The sequence below is a fragment of the Halichoeres trimaculatus genome, unplaced genomic scaffold (genome assembly GCF_033239565.1).
Source record: "Halichoeres trimaculatus isolate MK-OKI-2021-1 unplaced genomic scaffold, fHalTri1.1 fHalTri1_scaffold_15, whole genome shotgun sequence".
Classification (NCBI taxonomy): Eukaryota; Metazoa; Chordata; class Actinopteri; order Labriformes; family Labridae; genus Halichoeres; species Halichoeres trimaculatus.
Genome location: NW_027437193.1, coordinates 23,934,522 through 23,955,363, shown reverse-complemented (window position 1 = coordinate 23,955,363; position 20,842 = coordinate 23,934,522). Strand labels below are relative to the sequence as shown.

Sequence of the window (20,842 nt, the reverse complement as noted above, 5' to 3'; positions counted from 1 at the left end):
CCTTGTTTTACCATCTGGTTTTGCAGTAAACACCCATTAGAAACCTGTTTATCCCATCCACTGTAGGTTAATTGGATGTTTTTTTCAGTGTTGGCCACTGTTGAGATTTTAAAAACACTATCTTCACAGGAAATGTGAGCACAGATACCCCAATCCTTTCTTCATCTCTTAACTGCATTGCAATAAATTTCACGTTTTTAAGGTAATTCAGGTTTGGTTTCTTAAATGTTTAAATATGCACCTCTGATATGTTTTTCTCCTTTACCTGGTTCTCCCTCAGCCCTGGACGGACCTGTGGAACATTTGACAATGAAATAGTCATGATGAATCATGTCTACAAAGAACGCTTCCCCAAGGTAAAGTCAGATCTATTTTTCTTCCTCTGTCTTTCTTTCTTTTTTTGACATCTAAAACAAGAGCGTCAGCCCTTTATTACACATGAAAACCAGGACAAGAAATTCTCGTGCCCTTTGGCAAAGTCAAAATCATAATTCCCCTTCCTTTGGAACCGAGTCCAAAGACGCTGAGGATGCAGCACTGCTGTCACCAGCTAAAATGAAGTCTTCCATCTTGGTTGTTTCCCAGGCGACAGCCCAGATGGAGGGTCAGCTGCTCGACATCATTGCAGAGTGTTCCCCAGGCACGGCTCTACCCCTGGCTGATGGCGTGTTGGGATTCATTCAGCACCAGCTGGTGGAGCTTGCCAGAGACTGCCTGGACAAGTCCCAGAAAGGCCTGGTCACCTCCAGGTACTTTGTCGAGCTGCAGGAGAAGCTGGAGAAGCTGCTGCATGAGGTGAGAGTCTCTCAACTCTGAAACACACCTTTTCCATCTGAATACTGGAAACACACACACAAACACACACTCATTATTTTGTTCCCTCTTCTCATAATTACTCCACCATATAACGAGTTATTCTCAGCGAGACATCATCAGTGGATGTCTGAGTGCTGGTTGCTGAGATTGCCCTCTGGGACATTGCATGCTTTACTGTAGCTTCTCGGGGAACAATGAGATGAAATTGCCTGTTTGATTGGTTCTCATTCAGAGCTGATTCCAGTCCATTGCTCAGTAATAGCGTTGTCATTTTATATTGTCAGATGGATCTTTGCAGTGGTCCAGTGTTTGATTATGTAATTTTTTATTACATAACCCTTCAAGCAACAATTCTACCACCACAAAAGCTGGCTTCTGCCAAACAGATTAGAGTGCCCTCTGCACCCCAGACTGACTATCTCTGATTGCCCAGAAATACACTTATTTTTTTGATAGTTGTGCAACTGTTCATACAATGCCAACTTGTGTATCAGTCTTTTAGAAGCTAGTATTGGAAACCTTCAGTTCAACAGAGATCGACATAAGTTTGTCTACAATTAGTCACATTTCTGTAGTTATTCTCCATTATGTCAGGAAACTAATGAAAAAGAGCTCATTTTAAGACTTTTCAAAAACTTTTCTTGTAACAGGTTTGACAAAAAATTGGTTTCACAGAAACTTTCAGAAACCACCAGACTGACCTGAGCTCTGACATCACTCACCACGTCTCAAACTCTGAACCTGCTTTGAGCCAAGCAGAGCTCATGTTGGGCTAAGATACAAAACAAAAAGTTGAGATAAAAGTGCAGCAGCAAGTGTTATCTATTATTTGTGCATCTGGAAAAGCAGAAAGAGAGATGAGCATTGATGTAAGATGTTGAAATCCTCATCTTGATCTGTTGAATCACTAACAGATTATACAAAGATGAAACGAAGGCTGAAAATAGCACAAGCATAAAGAGCTTCAGTGGATGAGCTGTGCTTCCTGATGACTGCCGCCAATTAGATTAAGTCGTGTTAATACTTCATTAATCCGTCATCCTTTGTCTCTTGTTCGTCAGGCATACGAGCGTTCTGAGAGCGAGGAGGTGACCATCATCACCAAACTGGTCAAGAAGATCCTCATCATCATCTCCAGGCCGGCCAGGCTGCTGGAGTGTCTGGTAAGAGTCACCACAAGATACCGTGGTAATCATATGTTTACCAGCTTTGAGCTTCGGACTCATTATTTGTCCCTGCGGGTGCTGATTTCACAGGTGACTCACACACTTTGATGATACATTGTAGTATCGATTGTGAGAGCAGGGTTTTCCCGCAGTTCTTAAAAATAGCCGATCAAGACTCTACCCTGCAGTACAGGTTTTTTGTTTTAGGTGTTAGTTCTTCATAGGTCATCAGGGCTTGACATTAACTTTTTTGCTCACCAACCACTGTGGCTAGTAGTTCCCCAGAGTTACTAGCCACTCAGCATTTTCACTAGCCACAATTTTGTTGTTGGATAATTATGTTTAATATGATTAAAGCCGCTGATGAAATGCTAAAGTTTACTTGAACTAGATTTACAACCTTTATAAATAGAAATGACCCTTTTGCACACTCAAATCAAGACCAAACAAATGTTTATCTCCACAGGCCATTGTCAGGTATTCAGTTTTGAAACGGTTGTGTGGAAGGTTGTGCTACTTTAATTTAAGAATATGCAGTCTACTGAGACAAAGTAACAAAAGGAGGGGTTTATTATTGCATTAAATAAAAGTTGTGAAGGTTGAAGAGTAATTGAAAAGATAAAAACTTAACAGAAACAATAACATCAGTCATTTGTCAAGTAAGAAAGTAACTTACTTTTTGGACTATAAGTCACTCAGTAGTATAATCATACTTTTTTTTGAAGTTGTTTCAGTGAAAAAGTGCGTCATGAAGACGAAAACAACATCTATAAGTCACACAGGACCATAAGTCTTATTTATTTCGAATGATTTGGTTTGTTTACAGTATTTCCAGGGTGAACCTTTTACATGTAACTTTGATAAGTGTTTGTATATTAGGAGTTTTAAATATTGTTCCTACAGCGCCTCATACCTGTGACCAGTTTCTCATCTCTTCCCTTCCTCACTTTTAAAAAGTTACCGGAGTTTTAACGCTAGTTTGTAACTTAAATCCTGAAATCTGTTTACAATAGAGAGCAAAAAAAACGCGCGTAACACACTAAGCACCATGAGCTGTCAAGGTGTCCAAGACGGGGGCTGGAGATGAAGTCTGAGCGCCTCACCGCAGTTATGTCAGCAAACACTGTGTGCAGGCAGTGCTCATGGGAGTGGTAGTGTTGTAGTCTCATATTGCAATGGGGTTAGTATTTCAGATGCCGTTTCAGAAAACTACAATTAAATAATTCAACCTGCCAAGGTGTCTAGTAGGACTGACAGTGTTACCCGCAACAGCTGGAATTCAACAGCATTTGGCGGGTTGGTGCTAGTGTCAAGCCCCATAGGTCATCATGTATGAACAAAGAGTGTTACTGCTTAGGAAATTGGTTTACTTTACAAGTTGATGTTCTGCTGCTTACATTGACTTTGTATGATTTAAAAAAGCGTCCCGGCTCCTGCGTGGCATTTTGAAGCACATTTTCCTGTTGGCAAAAGTTAAAGGCAAACTAAATGTTTTTGAAATCCACTCTGATGAAACACTTCCTCTTCCTTGTGTGCGCTCCAGGAGTTTGATCCAGAGGAGTTTTATCAACGTTTAGAGGCTGCAGAGGGTCAAGCTAAGGTGGGCCACGGTATCAAGACGGATATTCCCAGATACATCATCAGTCAGCTCGGCCTCACAAGAGACCCCCTGGAAGGTGCAGTTTTTCTTTTTTTTACTAAGTTGTTTTGATTATTAAATTTAAGTTGTTTGAGATTACATTGTTCTAGATACTGTTTTTTATGTTTAGACTCTGCCTGCATGACATCTGCACTTTTATTTTTTAGCTATATCAATAAATATCATTACTTACTGAATTCAACTTTTGAGTTACTACATACTAAGGGGTAAAGAGTTGGTAATCTTTGTATTCAACTGGGCCAAATGCTTGTTTCACATTCACCAGAATCAAATCTTATGTGACCATATTGAATGTAGATAAATCAGATATATGCAGAGGATTAAACATGATTAAATAAATCTTTGGGTACACTAACAGTTGTAATTACATTAAGTTTCATTAGTCAGTATCATCACAGTTGAGTCAGCCCTCATTTTTCACACTGGTTACTGATTTAATCTCTGTGTCTGCTGTGATTACAGAGATGGTCCAACTGGAGCAGACGAGTCCAAGTCACAGAGCATCCAGCAGGGACTCTGATGACACTGGAGAGACCACACCTGTACAGGTACAAGCCCACATGACACAGTTATTAAGTAGTTGTTGATGTGCCAGAATATACCATAGTAGATGTGGAAGGATAACTGTGGCTGCACTAAAGAGAGGTTTGAATGTTATTGAAAGAGTTAAAAACTTGAACCCAACAAAACAACTTTTATCACAGTGAAGCCTGTGCATTCATGGCCACTCAGTTCCTGTTATTTTCTGCCTCTTTGTTGGACGTGTGTGATTCAGAGCCGAGCAGCCTGCACCCCTCCTCGGAGGAAACCACTGGAGAGCGACTTTGAGACTATCAAGCTCATTAGCAACGGCGCCTATGGGTGTGTAAGATAGACTTCATTGTTTGCATTTGACTGACTCAGTCACCACAGAAAGACTAATAAAGGCAGAAAGTAGAAATACGGCTGTGTTTGTAGTACTTCTGTGTCTACACTTGGTCTGGGCAGTTAACTCCAAGTACAAACTAAAGTTCTCAAGTCATCCACCCAAGAGGTTCACATGTTTCTTCATTTTTACCTTGTGTAATCTCTACTATCATCTCTTAAAGTCTTGTCATTCCTCTGATAAACTCCCTAACTTTCTTTTCTCTCACATTTTTCAATCTCCACCTCCTTGCTACCCTCTTCTGCTGTCAGGGCTGTATTTCTGGTGCGACACAAGGAGACCAGGCAACGTTTCGCAATGAAGAAAATCAACCGACAGAACCTGATGCTAAGGAACCAAATCCAGCAGGTGTTTGTGGAGCGAGACATCCTCACTTTTGCTGAAAACCCCTTTGTGGTTTCTATGTTCTGCTCTTTTGAGACACGGAGGCACCTCTGCATGGTCATGGAGTATGTGGAAGGTGAGGTTGGCTGGAACAGTCATCTTATGAACATTGAGCTCATGTCTTCAAAATTCTCGGTTGATATCTTTTTGATATTGGCATGCAAACTTCACCTGATATCCACCAAATATAATCATGAAGGACACCGTCTCCAGCATAAAAAGGCTGAAAAACAGTCAGATCTGACAGTGTTTATGCTCTCAGGAGGAGACTGTGCCAACCTGTTGAAGAACATCGGCCCTCTGCCTGTGGACATGGCTCGTATGTACTTTGCAGAGACCGTCCTGGCTCTAGAATACCTTCACAACTACGGCATTGTACACAGAGACCTTAAACCTGACAAGTGAGTCCACATTTCACACATTTTCAGCTTTCTGTTTTCCGACAGCATATCCTAACTTTAAAGCCCTCATCCTTATTAGATTTGCTGTCTTCTTTGGAAGACTCGCAGTCTTTTGAAGTTGGAACAGAGTCTGCTTTGCCAAAGCCTTTTGATGTTCCTCTTTGAGACAGACATGTATGTCCTTAGCGTTTGATGTAACTTGAATCAATTCGGTGCTTCTCTCTTTTGTAGTTTGTTAATAACCTCCATGGGCCACATTAAGCTCACTGACTTTGGGCTGTCAAAGATCGGGCTAATGAACATGACCACCAACTTGTATGAAGGACACATTGAAAAGGATACAAGAGAGTTCATCGACAAACAGGTTTATCTCCTCTCATCTCCTCTCTTTGTATCATCTGTCGCATCTATAATCTTCACTCACGTAACTCCTTTCTTGCTTTAACTCTCGGCAGGTGTGTGGTACCCCAGAGTACATCGCTCCTGAGGTGATCCTGCGGCAGGGCTACGGGAAGCCTGTTGATTGGTGGGCCATGGGCATCATTCTCTATGAGTTCTTGGTGGGATGTGTGCCTTTCTTTGGAGACACACCAGAGCAGCTGTTTGGTCAAGTGGTCAATGGTAAAAAGTCCTTCCTACATATGTTTTTATTTATACATAGAGGGATTATCAGTCTACGTCATCATAAAGTGCGCCCGCATCTCAACCGCAGAAGCAGCGTTTAGCTCCATTCATTCAGACAAGTTAGCATTTTTTAAACACTAAATTCTACCTGTTAGAAGCATAAAAATGTACGCTTTTCTGTGGACAGCTGTCAAAATCAATGCTACACAATAGAGGCAACTTCTGTCAAGTTTTGACCGTTACAGCGTGGTGTTTCAGCGTTAATAGTGACCATGCTAACTGGTGACTCTCAGTTGACAGTATCAGTGATTAACAGCCGAGAGTCACCAGTTAACAGGGTCACACTTTACACTGAAACACCAGTGACGTCTGCAGATTTCTGAGAGGGTTTCTGATTTATTGACACACGTTTACATCCTGGTCTGTCACAGTCTGGTAAACTTAAACCTAAACTTAAACTTAAACTTACAAGTGGCCAGGGATAATGCAGTCATGAGCATTGAGTGACAGTTGTGTGTTCAAATTGCTCTCTGGGTACACGCCGGATTTCTCTGCTAAAAACATCTGTCCACCTATTATCTGTCCACTTGCTGATCTTTTCTGTCCACTCCCTGTTTTTACACAAACCTGGGAGCACTGTACCATCCGTATAAGTGATGATATTTAGTTTAAAAATGCGTTTCTTTGTGGTTAACTCCTCCACGGCAGTTGACAAACAGTTAAACTCCACAGTGCTTCTGCACCTACGTTGCCTGCATGTTGATAAACAAATAATCCCTCTATAAGAGAGTGATTCAAGCCCCTCTACTGAATCACTAATATGCGCTGCTTTACCCAGATGACATAATATGGCCAGACGGGGAGGACGCTCTGCCAGCTGATGCCCAGGATCTTATCACCAGACTGCTGAGGCAGAGCCCTCTGGAGCGCCTGGGAACAGGTTGGTGGAGGAAGCCTTCTGCAGTTTAATCTGTTCACTTCTGCACAGACAAGATGAAGCACCAGCAGATTTTGTTTTTTATAGCCAGCTGTGACACAGTTACTTTCATTTTAGAAAGATAATCTTGATTTAGAAAGAAGTTGTTGGCCAGAGCCACATGCTTCTTTTGATCATCACTGATGATTGGCAGATTTACAGTAAACAAGTCTTGGTTAACAAAAATCATTCTCCATTGAGAGACTAACAGTTGAGAGAATAAGTCCCAGTGATTGTTTAAAACTACAGAAACTCATGGGTACAGTGCAGAAAACTCAAGATGGATAGTTCTCTTGAAGTCAACAGGTGTAGAAATACAGTAAAAAAGAAAAATCCCTCTTAATAAATCAGCAGCAGAGCAGCAATTCACCTTCCTCATGTCGAGCTAATATGCATACCAAACCAGTTTGTCTTATTTGTGTTTGTTGTTTTTTTATTCGCCAGGTGGAACCACTGAGGTGAAGGTGCACGTGTTCTTTCTGGGTCTGGACTGGAACGGCCTCCTGAGACAGAAAGCTGAATTCATCCCTCAACTAGAGACTGAAGATGACACCAGTTACTTTGACAGTACGTGGCAGAGCAGCTTGATGCACACATGATCTCTCATAACTCTGTGTTTGTAAGAGATTATTGGAGGAGGCAGAGCTCTGATTTTGCTGTAATGTCCTGTGCTGGTGAAAGTTTAGTTACATTGTCATCAAAAGTTTATGCATTGTTGTGTGTTTTACTACAGCCCGATCAGAGCGCTACTGTCACCTAGGATCAGATGACGATGATGAAACAAACGATGATGAATCCTCTCTTGAGCTCCGGCAGTTTTCCTCTGTGGCTCACCGCTTCAGCAAGGTACTTGTTACTGTGCAGCTTTGTGTTTTCAATTGTGCTGTCGAATACGACAAGATATATCCTAACGTGACTCTTTGATGCGTTTCAAAACATTGGTGTGATGAACTCTGGTGGGAATACACCTTTACATATTTTGATTTTATTTGTTTTTGACTCATTTTTCTCCTCAAACTTTAGGTGTACAGCAGCACAGAGCACCTGTCCACTTCCACGCCATCCAACCAGAGCCTGTCCTCCTCAGACCGAAGCCACAGTGAGGAGAAAGAGGAGCGGTGGGAGGGCAGAGGAGTCCTTTCCCCTGGAGATGGACACAAACACTTGGCTGGTGGGGACAGGAGGGCAGATGGACACAGGGGGAGGTGAGATCATAAAATGTGAGAGGGTGATGTTGTTATTGTGAGAGGAGAAGGTGACGGCCTCCCTCGTTCCCACATTGTCAGCTCAAATATAAAAACAAAGCGGGGATGGAAGTGTGATATCATTGCTCATAAATATCTTTTTAGAATTGTTACGAACGAGGATTTAATCATTCTAGAAAGTTAACTTAAAAGCATTTCTTTTTTTTAACGCAGAGGTCACCTCAGCGTGCTCCCAGCCTGACATGTAGGACTGGAGGCCTTTTTGCTCATGCGTGTCACTGACAGTGTCATGTTACCTGCCTTCTATACAAGCTCCAGGTGTCTTCCTGAATAGATTTGAGAAATCAGACTGACATGACCTTGAGTGAACTATCTGAAACAAACAAACAAACAAAAAAAAATAAGAAGTGGGAACACGCAGTTTGAAACCTGAAAAGCCACAACAAAGAAGGTCTTTTTTTCTCCAAAGTTAAGTAACAAATTTTCTACCAGACCAGAAACATACTGCAACTCATTCACTTCCATATTTGGTAAATACAATTAAAACCAAAACTTGGAGTAAATCTTCATTTATTTTCAGTCCACTGTTGTTTTCAGCGGTTCAAGCAGAAATAACAGAGGCCATGGTTCTTGTCACAGCAGTCGCATTGGACCCCAAGCCTTGACCATTTGCTGCATGTCTGTTTGTTTGTTTCCCTTCTCCTTTCAGCTGCTTTATTGACTAAAAGCAGAGGTGTCAAAAGTTTTCACATTCATTACTCAGGTAGAAGTATAGTATTTAAAAAGACTTTCGTAGAAGTTGAATTATCAACTCAAGCTTTTTACACAAGTAGAAGTGTAAAAGTAACCGATTTCAAAACTACTTTAGATATAAAAGTAACTTAAATGGGGAAATTTCATTAAGGTAAAAGCTTAGGCTGTGTCACAGGAGCCTATAGTTCACATAGTTCATCCCCCTCCTGGGTCTCTGCCACAGACATCTTCATACTATGCTACATACGTCTTTTATGTCGTTGCTGAAGTGTGGCGTGATTTGCGTGATGGATCACGTACAAACCAACAGGGTGTTGGAATAGTTTTACATTTATACATCTTATCCATCCACAATCAAATTGACTCCTTCCAGATGATGCAATTTCACTAATTTAAGATAGGTTTTTGATTTTTTTGTGTGTGTCTTTTTGAACGATGACAAGCTGGAATAAATTAGGAGTAGTGAGGCCATTTCTAAATGTAAGGAGTAGAAAGTACAGATATTTGCCTGAAAATGTAAGGAGTCGAAGTAAAATGTTGGCCAAAAAATAATTACTCAAGTTAAGTATAGATACCCAAAATTGTTACTTAAGTAAGGTAACAAAGTATTTTTCTTAGTTACTTGACACCTCTGACCAAAAGTATAAATGCCCAAAAGATATAATTTGAGAATGAATAAAATAAAAAATGAAAACACACAGTGAAAAAAATGCACAAGTGGGAAAATAACCTAGCACCAAAGGAAAAGAGAAAGAATAGAATTGCAGTGAAAGTAATTTTAAATTTGTAGTGGTGAAATTGAGGGAACCTTGAAAAGGACATCTTTTTTTTCCCTGGTCTTTTAAATTTGGCTGGTTAAAATCTGGCAGAAAAAGTGCTAAACCTTCTCATTGTATATGATTTTACATCTAATCAATACTCAAAATGTTTACCTCCTGTCACTTTTTTCTTAGATTAGATATGTCAAGAAAAAGTGTGAGTTTAATCCCTGGCACTTCCTCCATTCATTAATTTACTTCAGAGCAGTAAGACTAATTTAGAGACCAACCCTCAAAACATGAAAGTTTTTTTTTGCTCCGTGCTCTCTGCAGTTTATCCAGAACCTTCTATCATAATTTTTTGTTTGTTTCTTGCTCCTATGACATTCTTCAGACCAGACCCTCTCTTGCTCATGATTCAGAACAGATATGACTGTTCCCCAAAGTGATCTAATCCAGCGAATTCTTGCCTGTTTGCTGTGTTTCCCCTGACAGTCTGCGCCCTCGTGCTTCATCCAGCTCCTCTCAGTCAGAGCGCAGTGCCAGCCCGCTGGTGATGAACAGCACCCAGAGCCTGGACATCATGCCTCGCTTTGCCATCTCTGCTGAGGAGGAAGGTAGGACTGGATAAAAGAGCTTTGTGTGCATTCCTTACATATTATTATTTTATCATGGAAGACAAGTGTGACGTGTCTGATACCTCCTGATCATAGATGGGATGGTTTCCAACCTGCGGCGCATTCGGCTGCGAAGCAACAGTACTGGCACCAGGCCGTCCTTCCGGAGAGGGGCATCCAGACGCATCGCCCACCAACTAGAGACGCCAGAGAAACCAAAATCTCCATCTGGAAAAGTCCCTAAGTCTGCTTCTGTCTCTGGCCTGTCTCTCATCATCACTCCAGGTAGACTGTATGATAATGTCTCAGAAATGTTAACAAAATGTTGCTTTGATTTGACAGTTTGTTCTCTGACTGTTATAAAGTCTTGATTTGGTCTTTTAGAAGCTGAATCTTGTCTTTATTTGCTCTGACAGTTTATGTGTTCACAGCGCCCTCTACAGTCTGATATTGTGCAATTTCCACCAACCAATACAAAAATTTGTGGCCAAGATCACAAAATCACTGTTGCTATAAATCTTTTTCTTGCACCATGAATTGTAAAAACTAGATTAATACACTTTTCAGCTTTTTTATGGTTGTAGCGTGATAGAACTTATGTTACAAACACCAGATTGTGTAATTTAAAGAAAGAAATCAACAAGAAATAAAACCACATTTTTTCTTCCTGATCCAGATGACTCAGCAGGCCCTCCTACCAGCCCCAAATCCTCCTTGTCCCTGTCGTCGAACCCTTCATCCAGAGACTCGTCCCCAAGCCGTGACCTCTCTGTCAGTGTCAGCTGCCTCCGGCCTCCTGTGGTCATCCACAGCTCCGGGAAGAGGTTTGGTTTTGCGCTGCGAGCGATCAGAGTCTACATGGGAGACACTGATGTCTACACAGTTCATCACATGGTCTGGGTATGTAGCGCTTTGTTACTCAGAGATAAATCGATATTAAACAACTTTAGCCATGGAAAATTAACATCTATCGCTTTTGTTTAGGATGTTACTTAAAGTCAGAATAACAATACACAATGGTGCATTCAGTAGACATCATGGCTGAGATTTAATCACAGGCTTTTGCACAATGAGTCAGTAAACATTGGTTGTAGTAATTTACAGGTAAACATTGTCAGTCATAGTAACAGCTGATTATAAGGTTACCTGACCTGTGATTTTGATGTGAGGTGTTGCATGTTGTGTGTCCACAGTGTGTGGAGGATGGCAGTCCAGCACATGAGGCAGGATTGAGGGCTGGTGACCTTATCACTCACGTAAATGGAGAGTCAGTACAAGGACTTGTGCACACTGAAGTGGTGGAGCTGCTGCTCAAGGTACATGTTTGAAAACTCTATAGCAACATCTGTGGCACATTCTGGGAATTAAATTGAAAATTACAATATGTTTCAGTCAGAGAAAATGTCAAACAACCTTTAGTGATAACATCATTGTCTGTACCCTCTTCTATATTAACAGAGTGGCAACAGGGTGACTCTGCAGACTACAGCACTGGAGAACACTTCTATCAAGGTGGGTCCAGCCAGGAAGGTGAGCTACAAGTCCAAGATGGCCCGGCGCAGCAAGAAAAGCAAGAGGAAAGATGGACAGGACAGGTAAATGAGGAGGGGATGAAGTCACACCTGCACAACTACATTCCTTCAAAAGCTTAGCATCACATACATCTAACTCCACAAACTCTGACTGAACATTGAACATAAGCTGCTCAGAGTTGTCTCTTGTTCTTTCCTCAGTTTGTTTAAAAGTTTTTTACTAAGACAAGAAAATATTATCTGCCATCTCCAGTCTGAAGGCCTCTGCACACTGAAGCTGTTTTTTGTCTGAAACTTATGCATGTTAAAAATTTATTTGATCCCATGACATGTCAATCATGTTTGCACACTCACTCTGAAACTTTTATCAATTTTTGGCATATTTTTTTGCATCTGCTTAGCTCGTTTCCTGGGTAGTTTGACTATTCAGAGATGCTGTAGGCTCACATTTTCCCCATTTTCGGACATATTTTCTCTGCACATTTTTGGCGATTTTTTAGATGATGAATAGAATAGGATGGAATAGAAAATACTTTATTTATCCCTGATGGAAAATTCAGGAGGAGTCAAAGCAGCAACCAATAATCAAATATAAGAAAGTGTTTAGAAAATGCAAAAAAGTCCATAAGAAAATAGATGATGACAGCTTGTCCATCATTGTCCAGTTCAGCCAGTCTCCACCTCCACAGGGTCCAGGACTGAGCTTCTTCAGCAGTCTGTTCAGTCTCTGTCTCCTGGATCCTGTCTGCTCACAGCAGGTGAAGCTCTTCCAACGTGGCGTTGGTGTCTGATGTTAGCTCCGTTAGCCATGTCTGTGAATAGCATGATGCTACTCTGCCCTCTGGTATTCCCTCTGTTGCTGGGTTAGCACAGCTAGCTCGTCCATCTTGTTGGAGATAGATCTTACGTTCCCAATAACGATGGATGGAAGGACAGGTTGATGTCGTCACTTCTTAGCTCACACCTGAGAACCAGCACGTCGTCCTCACCTCCTTCTCCTCACCTTGTGGGGAAACATCAGGCCTTGCACAAGTTAGCATTGACATGCTACAGGCTGCTAACAGCTGATTTCACATGTAAACAATGCAGCCATGGTTACATGTAGAATCTCCAGACAAACACAGGAGAAAAAGTAGTAAAAATATCACTGCAGACAAAACCAGTTTGGTGTCCACAACCAACAATTGAGCCATACAAAGTAATGATCCACTCCGAATACAAAGATGACAAGAAAAGAGATGAAAAAATCACAAGAGTGGAGAGGGAAGAGAGAGCTTCTGTAACAGGCAGCCACAATGGGGCACGCCTAGCAACTTGTGAATGAAAACCTGCGTGTGTATCTGTGTGCCTGTGCGTGTGCACGCCGCACATACCTCAAACATACTAACAGCCACTGCTCAGGATCAATTGCTTGATCACTGCTTGATGATTACATTTTATTCGTACTCTGAATTTTTGCAATTCATACAAAATAGACGAATCAGGTTCAGTGTGGAAGGTGTCTATGACGTTTTTTTTTTCAGAGTACGGATCCAAAAGACACATCCTAAAAAAAAATGGACTCAAAGACCTTAACACTTGTCATTTCTTGTGCAGTCGACGGCGGAGTATCTTGAAGAAGCTGTCCAAGCACACGCCTCCTCCACCCATGCAGAGCAGTCGCAGCTTCTCTTCAGGTTTCCACCAATCATCCAGTGACAGCCTCTCAGGCTCCCCTACACAAAGCCTCTCTCCCGGGCCTTCTACACCTTGTCGCTCCCCTGCTCCTGACCACTCTGGAGGTGAGTGCAGGTGCAATGTGTCACATCTCAAGTCTGATGATTTACACAGCATCCTCACAAATCTCCATGAAAAAAATGTCAACTCATTTTTATTTATTTCTTTTCCTTCATGTCAGATTCCAGTTCTTCTCCTTGCTCAAGCTCTCCTAACTCGCCTGTACCACAGGCCCGTCCCAGTTCCCTTCATGTCTTGGGTCGCTACACCAAAGCTGGCCGCTGCAAGTCCACCAGCAGCATCCCCCCGTCTCCACTGGCCTGCATCCCACCTCCTCAGCCCCTCTCTCCTCAGTGCTCCCCATCCTGCCTCCCTAGTCACACCAAGTCCCTGCAGGGTTTCCATGGCAAGACGTTGTCTCCCCCCACCATTGCTCGCCATTCTGTGCGACCCCGCAGCGCAGAGCCGCCACGCTCACCACTGCTGAAGAGGGTACAGTCAGCAGAGAAGTTGACAGGAGACAAAATGACAGGGGGTTACCACGGGGATAGGAAGGCCTACAGCACCCGCCGGCACACGATGGAGGTGCCCCTGTCAGAAGGGGAGGGGCTAGAGGACATGGAGGGAGCCACCGCCACTGGTTTTGTGTGTGTCAGCGAGCACCACCGCTCTACTGCCTCACCACAACACCGCAGCAGTAACCACCACTCCAAAGAGGTGGTGGTGATGAGGAAGCTGGCTCTCTCTGAGCGAAGAGACTCCTTCAAGAAACAAGAGGCGGTGCAGGAAGTCAGCTTTGACGATTTGGAGGAGAGAGAGGCGACGCCGTGCCCAACACTTCCTGTCACACCGCCAAAGCCATTTAAAGCGTCCTGGATCAGCCCAGCCCAGCCAGAATCAAATATGAAGCTGGAAGGAAGAGGAACACAGGGTTCAGCAGCACCACAGAAAGCCAAATCAAAAGACAAAGAAGGGCTTTAGTCCGTACACTCCATCTGGAAGAGAGGTCAATGAAGAGTCCGACACAGAAGGAGGCAGAGGAGAGAAGAAGTCTTTGACCCGTTACTGTAGTGGCATTTGAAGGCCTTGCATGTGTGTCCAGAAAACTGTGACCAAGTCCCAAGTCATCACAAGCAACTTCTCTACAACAGGAGAGCAAAGTAACACTGATGTTTCACTGACGTATATGCATCCTGCAACACTGTTAACAGAACGAGGACTGCCCAACAATGTTTACTTCCTGGTTGCTTGTTTTTTCTCTTGGTTCTCAAATCACTGTGGCACCTGTAACTGATGTATTTTGTAAATATTTTTGTTTTTTTAATGAAGAAACTTATTTATGACTTTTTATGCTCTTGTTGTTTTTGGGTTGCTGAAAATGCCTTGGATGCTCCAGCTGTCAGTGCAGGAATTGCACACTAAAACAAGCCAAGCAAAGACTTTGAAGTGTGGTTTTACCGAGAGCAGGTATCATCAGTCTTTATCTTAACATTTGTTTTTTACCTCAATGCCTGTTTAGAGCTGGGTGTTGTTTTGTGCCCAGATTTGGTCTTCAGAACAAACTGAACAGTGTTTGTCCTGTAACACATGACAAAGTGTTGCAGGTGATACGATGCGCTGCCTCTCAGAAGAATTGTATTCTACAGATTGTGAGTGATGACCGTTCAGACTGATTGATCCCTAACACAGGCCGTGCACAAACATTTAAAATATATCACCATCTGAATAGTTGTGAGCTGTGGTGCCAAAGCATGGTTTAACCATTTAAACAGAGGTACTGTAGTTGTATATAAAAAGCTTCATGCAAGCATGGGCTCTAATTTCATCTGTCGTTTTTAAAAAGAAAACAAAAAGAAACCATGCGTAACTCCTCTAGCATCATTACTTGATCAGTGTACAGATGTGCAGATAAACCTGTGACTACCTTCTGAAACTAGGCTGCTTCTCCGTCCTCCAACACCTGAAATCAAACCTCCGTCCAACTCCTAACAAACCTAGTGTATAGCTGAAGTGTTTGCAAAAAGTCATTGTAGCCGTGTAACAGTTTAAACACGTTTATATTTCAGGATGATCTCCTTCTCTGCAGGATTCAAATATTGTACAGATGCAACTGACAAAACTGGCTCCCTTGGATGTTTTTTAAAACGTGTTATGAATGAATGTTTACATATTGGTGCAAATATGTGTGTGGACTTGTCATGGTTGTGTTAAATTATTGTAAAATAAAAAAAGTGATTGGCAGTGGAGCTAAACCCAAGGACCTGAGTGTATGAAGGAATGAGTAGAGTGGATTTCTTTTTGTACATTTTGATATGGAAACGGTATAGTTGCAGTACTAATAACCTTTGCTGTTGATGTAAGGTATGTTGTATGAACAATGGTGGACCTTTATAACGGCTGTTAGTGTTTTTTAAAGTGGCCTTGTCAACGGAGTCGTACATTGTGTAATGTCACAGTAATGTGACAAGGCCTCAAAGCGTTGTGCATGTGTCACATCCCTTTACAATATTCCTACAGTCATACTAACAATTTGCAATCTTTTGGGTTTCAGCAATGTAGTCTTCAGTTGTTGTTGCAGTACCATTTTGAATCTTTTTTTTTTTTTTTACATTATTTCAGTTTAATTTCTTAAAAGAAAATGTTTGTTCTTTTTTACATTTTTCATTGAAGAATTAAAAGAGGCTGTAACTGTGGAAACTTAAAGTGAAAGTTTAGCACATAGTGAGTTTTGAAATCTGGTTATGGATTGTAAGGGTTGATATTAAAAGTTGGAAGTTTGTTCAGTGTACTGTGTGGTAGAAAAAGAACTGTGTCTGTGTGTTATTATCACAGAATTTCTGATGCAATATACATCCTGGTTAGTTCTGATCTTTTTCCTATCCAACAACCCGTCTTTTTTTTTTTTCTTTAAAAAACAACAAAACAATAAAAACATAGGCGCTCATTGAGTTGACAGCATCACATCGAACTTTTTTTACATCGTCACACAGGTGCTTAAATGTCATACTCTATTTTTCTCACATCTGTGTGTGTGTGTGTGTGTATGTGTGTGTGTTTGTGTGTATGTAAAAAGGATGTTACTCCACGGATGACAAACTGGCCTTTGTGAAACTCTGACCAAGAGGGTGTCTGATACAGACTGGTGTGACATTGTCTTTTTTTTAATTGTCTTTAACAGTGCTTGAAATAAATGAACTGCAAATTGCAAAACAACAATGTCTTTGTTCTTGTCCATCATCCATTATTGAACAATATCTGATTATGATAACAGGTTATGTTTTTGTGATCAGTTGTGGAACTCTGAGACATAAATTGAATGATGTGAATTCCTCTGTGTTGTGATAACACTGGTTTAACATGGGCCAGAACACACCTAGCATTTATTGTCCATACATGGGCCAAAAGAGTCTGTTTAATGGCTTTGATCTGGTTCTTTATTCCTTTATTTAAAAAAAAGGAGAAGAAGAAGTCAAAATGTATAGGTAGAGGAAATTTCTAATTTGACATTAGTTTAAGAGAAGGAAATTTTCCCCCTTGCTCGAATAAGAAATGGTGTGGTCTCTACTCTTTGTAATCTAAAAAAATGTATTCACTACGGTAGACTGTGAGGGACTTGAGAGAATGTGTTTCTTTAATTTCAGTTGTATATCTGGCTTACTCTGTAAATATTAGATAAATCTAATCTTCTTCTATTACAATGTCATCACCAACTTTTTTTAATCAGAACCTATTTGAATGAAGAAGTCTGGGACCTTTAATACTTGAGTTTGAGAAAACTGTGATGAGAGTGTGAGAAGACAACTCTTCGTAACACCAGCATGGAAAAGGGAGCGGATTTATGTTATCAGCTGGTGGATTTCGGCAGTGGCTGGTAACATCACCACTCCCATTGGCCACTTTGGCGGGTTGAATTTTATCTCAAACATGGAGCAGAGAGATATGCAAAAAGATGACTGATGATGAAAGCTCTGAAGAAATTTAATTTACCTCTCTTCATTGTCATTCTCATGAAAAAAGAAATGATTTTCTGATTACAATCGTTAATAAATATTTAAGCAGACAGTGTCTCTTGCTGAGTTTTTATCAGTTCAATTAATACCCTTTACCATTTTATTATGAGCAATAACAAACCACTATTTTAATTACTATGTCTTCATAGACTGCATATTCTCATATGAAATGAGCACAATGTTACACAATATATATATATATATATATATATATATATATATATATATATATATATATATATATATATATATATATATATATATATATATATATATATATATATATATACTGAATCATGTCAATAAACGATAACTTTGAGTTATAGTGGGAAGAATACATCCCCTCAACAGTTTTAATTTGTCAGCTTCGTATTTTCATGATGGGCCGAAGCCATTTGGTGACCTCTAGCTGGCTTTTCGGGCTTTTCCGCTCATCTTCGTCACTTTCCGTGCTCCTCATATTAGTTCCCACGCACTCTCCCTTCCCTGCGCCGTGCTGAGCTGGAAAATGGCTGTGTAGGGGAGCAGGGAGTCATGAACGGGAAAAGAAAGAAAGAGCGAGAGAAAGAAGGCGAAGTAAGAAGTGAGCACAGGGTTTGCTAGAAGTTTAATGCACCTCCAGAAGCTTTCGTCCGCATTTAAAGGCACTACTCGGACTCGGTCGTCCACTTTGAAGTGTTAAAGCGCCGCAGCCAAAAAGTGAGAAGAGTCAAGAAATATCCGCGGGTGAGTTTTTCCAAGTTATTGCACATTTCCAGTACAGCAAGACAGCAGCCACTGTAGCCTACTGGAAAATGGAGGCTGCAAGTGTGCTCGGCGCACGCAACTTTAAGCTGCCGACTTGTGCTCTACTTTTTAAAGTTTAAACTCATGATTTATTACGTTTTTGCTGTGTTTTAGTCACGTTAGCGCATTTTGCGTCGGTGCAACTTGTATTTGTGCAGCACGTTGCTCGCTGCTCGCGCTTGTCGACAGTTGACGTGTAACGCTGAGCCCGTTAAATTACTGTAACGTTAACATTAATGCTTATTTCATGTTGGGTTTGAATTTTTATTTATATCATGATTTTACCTATGTGTGTTAAAAGTCGACACACCCCAAGGTTATGAAAAATATCTTTGAAACTAGCTCAAAAGTTAGCTTTTTAAGTTTACGCAGCATTTAAATGCTTAAGTTTTGCTGTTTGTAGGGGCTAAAGGATAGAATTTAAACGTTACACATGAAGAAAACATTAAAAAACCTGCCATACATAAGCTGAAGTGACTGTGTGGTGTCCTCCGTGTGTGCAGCATTGGTTAGTGTATGTCACACTATAATAGTGCCTCTACATTGACTGCAGACCACGGGAGGCCACGCAGCGTGGAGAGGCCTCACACTGCTGAAGGCCTGCTATGATGCGCGTGATAGAGTGTGTGTGTTTGTGTTTGTGTGTGTGTGTGTGTTTCATCCCTGGAGTGATGATTTAGCATGAATCAAGGATTTAATGAAAATTGAACCACTTGCATAATAAGACAAGCCACTCAGCTGTGAGGATCCCCCCACCCCACCACTACCCTCCTGTTGTAATCACGGATCGAGCATTATGCAACCAAATGTCACTCTTTTATTTTACTGACTTATCACTGGAAGACATAACTTTTGGCAAAATGTTTTTTCTTTTTTTTGTCTAAAATGCTTGGAGTGGCTCACAGGGCACATTTTGTTTAAAATAGTGCATCTTTCTCAAAATGTCACCTCTCAGAGGGGTTGAATAAGCTGAAGAAGTTTAAGCACACAGCTGTGGTTATTTTTGTAATATGTCCTCTGGCTGAAGGATCCAGCTGAACATGAATAGTGTTATTTGATGAAGACAGTGAATACATCTTTCAGGGCATTTTAGTGGCTCCTACTTGGACATGCTTCAGGCTCCTGGCTGTACTCAGGAAAATCATCTGATAGCTCCAATAAAAGATACTGTTATTTTTGACTCTCAGGGAAATTAATTAGACATTTTTCTATGAGCATGACACTCTGGGAAATATCTGTTCAGTTAGGCCTGAACCACACGTATATGGATATATTCCTAAACGCACATTTTTCTGTCCGATTGGGCCTCTTAACTACACGAACACGGCGATTTCACCCACATGAACGGAGATTTTTAAAAATGGATAAAAAAGTGACAAAATAAAAAAATATCCGGTTGAGTGGATCCGTGTAGCGGTGTTAAACCGAGCTGGTGTTGGCGCGATGACGTCAAGCGCCTAGCAACAAGTCACTGTGTTTGACTGCGCATGCTCATAACGTTCTTCTTCTATGGTTTTCACATTTTGCTAACCTGCCACTTATCGGCCAGGCATGGGATTGCAGGCTTCAGAGGCGATCGTTTTCAGTTTGGCCTCTTCGTATGGTCAGAGATATTTCTGTGTTGTGGATAGAGATTTTTTTTCAAACAAGGACAAAGATATCCGATCAAAAAAATATCCATATACGTGTGGTTCAGGCCTTATCCACAGTTTGAAAACTCCAATTGCTGCTGAAACCTCTGACAGATGACAGCTGTCTCACCTGGAATTCCTCTGCAATCCTGGAGGGCTTTGAGATCATAAGTCATTCTGTCAAGTGACAGACTGGAAGCCAGACGAGTGCTCTCATTAATGATACTTGATTTGATGTAGGTGCCATTTCATTTTTATTACTTCATCTCCAGTCAAGTAAAACTGGTTCTCTGTTCCCCTCGCAGTGCCACAGTGGTGTAAGATTCAGACAAGCTTTGTCAATGCTCTGTTTTACCCTTATATTTCGTCAGGTATAGCTTTTTTTGAATCTTTTTGAATCTGCGTTTCTGATTTTCTGTTCATCTGTGGAGACCTGTAGTACACCTACATTTTCAGAACAGTGCCGCCTCAGTGCGACATAATCTCTGTAGCAGATGTTTCTGTTTTGCAAAGCGAACTTTCAGCCTCATTAAGGACATGTTGAGTTCAGGTGAACATAACTCAAATCAAAAGGTGCCAAAGCGCCCTGAAAATGAAGTCGTCACAAGCTGCTGTGTTGTAGGCCTGTCCTCCCTGTGGCGCAGTAGATTTTTCAGTTCCATGTGGACAGATGGCCTGAGGCCAGGCTGCATGCGTGGTGTCTCTGTGCTCCACTCCTCACCAGAAGGGCCGTAAAGGGCCAACACACACAGACTTTAAAGTAATAACAGTGTTTCCCACCTAAATTTGTGATTACTTAGAAGTGAATCAAAATGTCTCTGTCAACCACTTTTAAGAGTACGCATGAAAATCCTGAACCATTTCAGAGTTTTTTATCCTTCA

The 20,842-nt window shown here is 41.4% G+C and overlaps 2 protein-coding genes across 3 annotated transcripts in view; both read left to right on the top strand.

The window, feature by feature from the left end:
• Positions 1-17,488, top strand: part of mast3a (microtubule associated serine/threonine kinase 3a) — a 39,647-nt gene extending 22,159 nt beyond the window's left edge. For both annotated transcript variants that reach the window (XM_074688025.1, XM_074688024.1), the window contains 21 exons: positions 281-356; positions 586-795; positions 1,878-1,979; positions 3,526-3,658; positions 4,105-4,190; positions 4,418-4,503; positions 4,819-5,027; positions 5,214-5,352; positions 5,584-5,716; positions 5,808-5,973; positions 6,815-6,916; positions 7,397-7,519; positions 7,686-7,798; positions 7,976-8,157; positions 10,164-10,285; positions 10,382-10,570; positions 10,962-11,185; positions 11,479-11,601; positions 11,744-11,880; positions 13,414-13,598; positions 13,715-17,488. In XM_074688025.1, coding sequence (XP_074544126.1) covers positions 281-356; positions 586-795; positions 1,878-1,979; positions 3,526-3,658; positions 4,105-4,190; positions 4,418-4,503; positions 4,819-5,027; positions 5,214-5,352; positions 5,584-5,716; positions 5,808-5,973; positions 6,815-6,916; positions 7,397-7,519; positions 7,686-7,798; positions 7,976-8,157; positions 10,164-10,285; positions 10,382-10,570; positions 10,962-11,185; positions 11,479-11,601; positions 11,744-11,880; positions 13,414-13,598; positions 13,715-14,514 — 3,640 coding nt within the window. In that variant the 3' untranslated portion in view covers positions 14,515-17,488. The remainder of the gene's footprint in view (positions 1-280; positions 357-585; positions 796-1,877; positions 1,980-3,525; positions 3,659-4,104; positions 4,191-4,417; positions 4,504-4,818; positions 5,028-5,213; positions 5,353-5,583; positions 5,717-5,807; positions 5,974-6,814; positions 6,917-7,396; positions 7,520-7,685; positions 7,799-7,975; positions 8,158-10,163; positions 10,286-10,381; positions 10,571-10,961; positions 11,186-11,478; positions 11,602-11,743; positions 11,881-13,413; positions 13,599-13,714) is intronic.
• A 525-nt stretch (positions 17,489-18,013) lies between these two features.
• Positions 18,014-20,842, top strand: part of pik3r2 (phosphoinositide-3-kinase, regulatory subunit 2 (beta)) — a 49,623-nt gene continuing 46,794 nt past the window's right edge. Inside the window, exon 1 of the mRNA XM_074689572.1 lies at positions 18,014-18,269. The gene's annotated coding sequence lies outside the window, so the exon portion shown is untranslated. The remainder of the gene's footprint in view (positions 18,270-20,842) is intronic.